General features: G+C 42.3%; 1 protein-coding gene across 2 annotated transcripts in view; it reads left to right on the top strand.

The window, feature by feature from the left end:
- Positions 1 to 598: 598 nt before the first annotated feature.
- LOC141048820 (vitellogenin-1-like) overlaps positions 599 to 6,000 on the top strand; it is a 132,762-nt gene continuing 127,360 nt past the window's right edge. For both annotated transcript variants that reach the window (XM_073544865.1, XM_073544864.1), the window contains exons 1-2: positions 599 to 708; positions 849 to 869. In XM_073544865.1, the coding sequence (XP_073400966.1) occupies positions 663 to 708; positions 849 to 869 (67 nt within the window). In that variant the 5' untranslated portion in view covers positions 599 to 662. The remainder of the gene's footprint in view (positions 709 to 848; positions 870 to 6,000) is intronic.

The following is a 6,000-nucleotide window of genomic DNA, read 5'->3' as shown; positions in this document are numbered from 1 at the left end:
AGGCAGAGTTCACACAGGAACATTGGCTGCACTATGTGGAAGTGGCAGAAAGAGCAAACTGTCACCGGCTACCACCACATTTCTGAGGTGACCAAAAACCCTCCGGTGACTGTTGAAGACCGGTAGTGAGATCCGGGGGCAGCAGGTGTGGAGCCTTCCATTTGCACAGTAAGGAGGATACTAAATGCAGAAGGTCTCCATGTCTGAACACCGAGGCGTCCCCTCTACCGACCCAAAAGCACAAGAAAAGTTGCCTCCAATATACTCAAAACCATAGAAATATCCACAGAAGTTCTGGGATTCTGCCCTATGGAGCAATGAATCAAAACTGGAACTTTTGCAGCCGGCGGATCAGCGGTTTGTGATGTTCTTGTTTCTGTGGTTTATTGCAAACAGCAAAATGTTTGTACATTTAAGTAATAAACCAAATTTCCAATCAGGGGAGAATACGTTTGATTCTATGCTATAAATGTGAGTTTTGCTAGGGAAAAAATGTGACTGTCCAAGCAGTGGAGCCGATGTTCCTCAGCTATTTGCTCAGATCCCGGCAGGTACGAGTTCTTGCTTGTTCATCAGTTTAAAAGTCCAAAAACATTCACATGACCCAGATGACCGGTCATATAAAAGACGAGGCTCCGGACTGACCCCAGTCACTCGGCACCATGTTGGGCATCATACTGGCCCTGAGTCTGGCTGCGGCTGCGGCTGGTAAGTGGAGCATTGTTTGCCTTTTATTAATATGACCTAGAAAATCCAATGTTGTCCTACATCATTTCATGTAGTTCTAGAATATATCAATAGAGAAACGAAAAGGGGCAAAAATTCATTACCTTGTATTTGTTTTACAGGAAGCCGCCATCTGCAGTACGGTAAGCGCCCGGCTACTTGGTTTCAAAGATTGATTCTTTTTTTAGTGTTTTCATAAAAAACCCTAGAAATAACATTTTCTTTAACTCTGAAAACATTTTATTTTGGTGTTGTCTTGCCTTCGTGAAAATTTTCCAACCTTAAAAATATCTTTGTATAAATAAATACTTAGCATAATATAAATCCTTTGTAATTATCCCGAATATTTGATAATCTGGCGCCGATTGGGTCCCGATTAAAGGGATTGTGCAGACGTGTAAGTGGTAGAGTATAAATTTGATCATAAAACATGAGGAAGGTGAGCACAATGAAGGAAGGGTTAATAAATCGGATTAGGGATGAGTGGACCCGTGGAAGTTCTGATTCTGGTACCCGACCCGAACTTTATTCCATACTTCGGTTCAGGTACCAGAACTACCCGAACTTGAATCAGAACCCAAACCCCACTGAAAACAATGGGAACCCGAACTTTTGTGCTAGAAAATATTCTCTCTCTCTGCAACAGACTTCCCCCTGAATGCCGAACATTGGGACGAACCCCAAACTTCTAAGTTCGGACTCTCTCATCCCTAAATCTGATACATTGTTAACAGTACAGAAGTTGCCAATAGCAACCAATTACATTTTAGTTTAGCCCCCATCAGTCGGTACAATAAGGGGGTCAGCAGCTTGTCTGGATAGATGGCGACACCTTGTTATTCCGCGGGCCCAGATTTATTCAATTGATTGAGATGAGCTGCTGCCCCCATAAACACAACAAAGGGGGACCCTAAACCTAACACATATAGGGGTTCTCTAGTTTCTTACTTTTCTGAGAATTTTGTTGCGGACTCGACTTTCTGACAATGCAAATCTACTGTTATAGCGAAACCCTCGGCAGGCTGCAGTTCCCATCATAACCACTGGATGGCCCCATATAGACAATGTGGCCCCTGTTCATAATTTGCAATCTTTTTGAAGTCACTTTTCTCTCTTTTTTTGTCTTCTGACATTTGTTGATATTTTCTGCACCAAATTCCCCCAAATGGCGCACGTGCTTCATAGATTTGGAAAAATCAAAAGTGCCCTTCATTTTTTTTCTTTAACAGTTTTTGTTGCAACTTTTTAGTGCAAAAACTCAAGTGTTCTGCTAAAGTGTCATGAAATTTGTAGGAGGGGGGGACGGATTTAGGTGCACACAACATCAATCCAGGGGGTCTGGAGTGCATCTGTGCTAAGGCTTTGCCACTTTTGAGAAAGTCACAATTGATGAAGCGGCCAAAAAACATTTGCGCCCAAAATGGTGAACATAAAAGAAATAGGCGGAAACAAATAAAAAAGAAGAAAATAAAAAGTATAGTATAAGTATAGGTGAAAAACACCAAAATCCGGGCAGAAGAAGACTAATGCAATAATGCTCCGGAGTCATCATTGTTTTTTAAGTCTCTTTTCTTTTTTGTCTTTTGGTATTTATTGTTGTTTTTAGAGACAAATTGTTAAAAATGGCTCTCGCACTCGCAGGTTTATGAATTTTGCACAAAATCAAAAATGCTTTTTATTTTTTTTACCTTTTTTTCACCTTTTTACAGCAAAAAGTTGCAAAATCGATTAAAATGTTGCACGCCGTTCTACCATTTGTCCAAAAAATTCTGGTGTGCAAAAAACGAATGCAGGGAAGTTGGGGGGAAGGGACTGGAGGACATTTGCCCCAAAAAGTGCGCAACTTTTTAAAATCAGGAATCAGACCCATAGCAGCATAAACCTCTCCAGGCAGAGTACCGCAGAATCATCAGGTCGTTGTAAATTACCTGTAAGGTCTTTATAATCATTTGATGCAAATAGCACAAGTCTGATCATGTGTCCATTATGATTGCCAGTAAATCTTGTTACATTGTAGCCATTATGTAGACTCTGTGGAGGGAGAACCTGTGCATTGAACAATATTGCAGCAGCGCCACCACCTGGCTGTAAGAGAGAATTACAAGCTAATGTAAAAGCAGAAGGGCAGCGCGGCGGCATCTGGCAACATGACTGAACATAAAGCCAGAAATAAGCGTAAGCTCCATATTCACTCCTGTCCTGTCGCCTGTCACAACCCGCTGCCTGTCCTGTCACTTGTCCTATACCTGCTGGGAGTTGTGGTTTTGTAACCGCTCCACATTTTGGAGACTTTTTTGAATAACTTAGAAATCATATACCATAAAATATGTTTAATCCAGAATCAATGGATCCTGATATGTGCCGGATTATCAGACATTCTTGATTATAAGATGCTGATAAACAGGAAATAAAACTCACATGGATGTAAAATCGTCAGTAAGACGAAAATCAGTAAAAAAAAAAACAAGTTCTGGTTTTCTTTGCTGCAGGACTTCAGATTATATTACAGTTTAATGCTATCAAACATTCTGGATTATCAAACGTTGAATTAAAGGTGATAAAATATAAACTGGATACTGTCGCTGTAAACAGCTAATGGACGGACATGGGGAAGGAAGAAAAAGACGTGCAGTGATAAATGTAGCAATAAGAGTTGCACGTATAAAGTAATGTTCAGATAATCCCTTCAAAAATCATGGTAACTGAAGCTTACACACAAGTGTTTATGATCAATACCTCTCTATAAGGCCGGTTTCACACGCCCTGATATTTCTGGTACCGGAGATATCAGTGTCCGTGTGTGTACTACGTGCGGCACATGCGTGCCAACCGTCTGCCACCTGTGTGCCGCATCAGTACCACACGGACGGCCGCCGGGGAAGAAGCGCTATTGTAAGCCGCTGTTTCCTGGCGGCAGGTGCTGAATGCGCCTTTCATCCATTCCTTAAATGCTTCCTATTCTTCCCTCTTTTCGGAATTGTTAACATTTGTGCTTTGAGAATTTCACTTTTCAAGATTTCCCATCCTTCCTGGACATTTTTGTCTTTAAGGATATCCAGCCATTGGATCCCTCCAATTCTCTTTCTGAATCCCTTAAAATCTGCCTTTCTGAAATCTAACCTTGACGTCTGAGTCTTCACAGGTCTTCCTCCTCTAGTTATCCAAAATTCTAAAATAGCATGGTCGCTACCTCCTAGGGTCCCAGACACTTTTACCTCCTCAACCATTTCCTCCCTGTTTATAAGGATTAGATCCAAGGTAGCAGTTCCCCTTGTTTTCTCCCCTACCTTTTGGAAGATAAAGTTGTCAGCAAGAGAGGATAAGAATTTCCTTGACCTGTTAGTTTTGCCTGAGAGAGATTCCCAACAAATGTCTGGATAGTTGAAATCTCCCATGACAACTATGTCATATTTTTTGGAGAACTTGGCCATTTGATGCATAAAGAGTTCATCCATATCTTCAGCTTGCACAGGCGGCCTGTAGTAAATGCCTACAATGGTGTCCTTTCCATTGTTCTGTCCTTGTATTCTTACCCAAACAGTTTCCACAGAACTCCCAGTCTCTGAAGCTTGGATCTCTGTGCAGATATACGCGTTTCTAACATACAATGCGACACCTCCTCCTCGTTTATCAAGTCTGTTTCTTGCAAATAAGTTGTATCCTTCTAGTCTTGTATTCCAATCATGTGTATTGTCCCACCAAGTTTCAGTGATTCCAATGACATCATATTTCTTTTCCTGTGTTAGTAGTTCCAATTCTCCTTGTTTGTTACCCATGCTTTGTGCATTAGTATAGAAACATTTTAGTTTGTGATTGGTTTCTCTTTCTCCAATATTTGTATTATTTAGATACTTTTGTCTTTGTTCTTCCTTTCCACTTCTAATAGCAGAGTTCTCAATAGCATTTGTCAGGTGTATGGCTTTTTCTGGTCTTTTGCTTCCCTTCCCACATTGTTCTAGTTTCAAGCTCTCCTTACAAGTGTAGCAAGGCGACTTCCAAATACATGCTTTCCAGTCTTCGTAAGGTGCACCCCATCTCTAGCAAGTAGTCCATCGTATAAGTAATTCACTCTGTGAATTATTGTAATTCAGATTTTATTCATGTTATATAATTTATTTTCATATATTTTTATTATCAATATGTATTTTATATTTGTTTATACTATTTTTTATTTTATGTTTTCATATATTATTATAGAATTATATTTTATGTGATAATAATATAGATTTATAATTATTATTTTAATGAATTTATTTTCATTTTTATATATAGTCCTATCATTGTTATTAATAATATTATTTATGATTATATTGTTTGATTATTTTACATTTTTCAACATTTTGTTTTATTTTATTGATTTCTTTGATGGATTTGCTTTCTTTACTTCATGTCACTTAAGCCAAATTGAAGGGAACCTGTGATCAGGATTGTGCTCAGTAACTACAGACAGTGTCATGTCGGCACCGTTATACTGATTACACTGATACCTGGTGATGAAATATGTCTTGTGGTTGTTGTGTAATATTTATTTGCAGTTTACAGTCAATGATATGCCCGTGCTCCATGGCAGGGCTGTGGGTGGGTCTGTAGGCATGGCTGTGGGCGGGCTGTAAGTGTGGTTGTGGGTGGGCTATAGCTGGGGCTGTGGGTGGGCTGTAAGCATAGTTGTGGGTGGGCTGTAGGCATGGTTGTGGGTGGGCTGTAGGCATGGCTGTGGGTCGGCTATGGGTGGAGCTGTGGGTGGGGCTGTTGGTGGAGCTGTGGGTGGGCTGTAGGTGTGGTTGTGGGTGGGCTGTAGGCATGGCTGTGAGTGGGCTGTAGGCATGGCTGTGGGTCGGCTATGGGTGGAGCTGTGGGTGGGGCTGTTGGTGGAGCTGTGGGCTGTAGGCGTGGTTGTGGGTGGGCTGTAGGCATGGCTGTGGGTGGGCTGTAGGCATGGCTGTGGGTCGGCTATGGGTGGAGCTGTGGGTGGGGCTGTTGGAGCTGTGGGTGGGCTGTAGGCGTGGTTGTGGGTGGGCTGTAGGCATGGCTGTGGGTGGGCTGTAGGCATGGCTGTGGGTCGGCTATGGGTGGAGCTGTTGGTGGGGCTGTTGATGGAGCTGTGGGTGGGCTGTAGGCGTGGTTGTGGGTGGGCTGTAGGCGTGGTTGTGGGTGGGCTGTAGGCATGGTTGTGGGTGGGCTGTAGGCATGGCTGTGGGTGGGCTGTAGGCATGGCTGTGGGTCGGCTATGGGTGGAGCTGTGGGTGGGGCTGTTGGTGGAGCTGTGGGTGGGCT

This window comes from Dendrobates tinctorius, unplaced genomic scaffold (assembly GCF_039654945.1).
Source record: "Dendrobates tinctorius isolate UK_male_01 unplaced genomic scaffold, ASM3965494v1 ptg000138l, whole genome shotgun sequence".
Lineage (NCBI taxonomy): Eukaryota > Metazoa > Chordata > Amphibia > Anura > Dendrobatidae > Dendrobates > Dendrobates tinctorius.
Note: the sequence above shows the minus strand (reverse complement) of the source record. Positions and strands in the feature narration are given on the sequence as shown.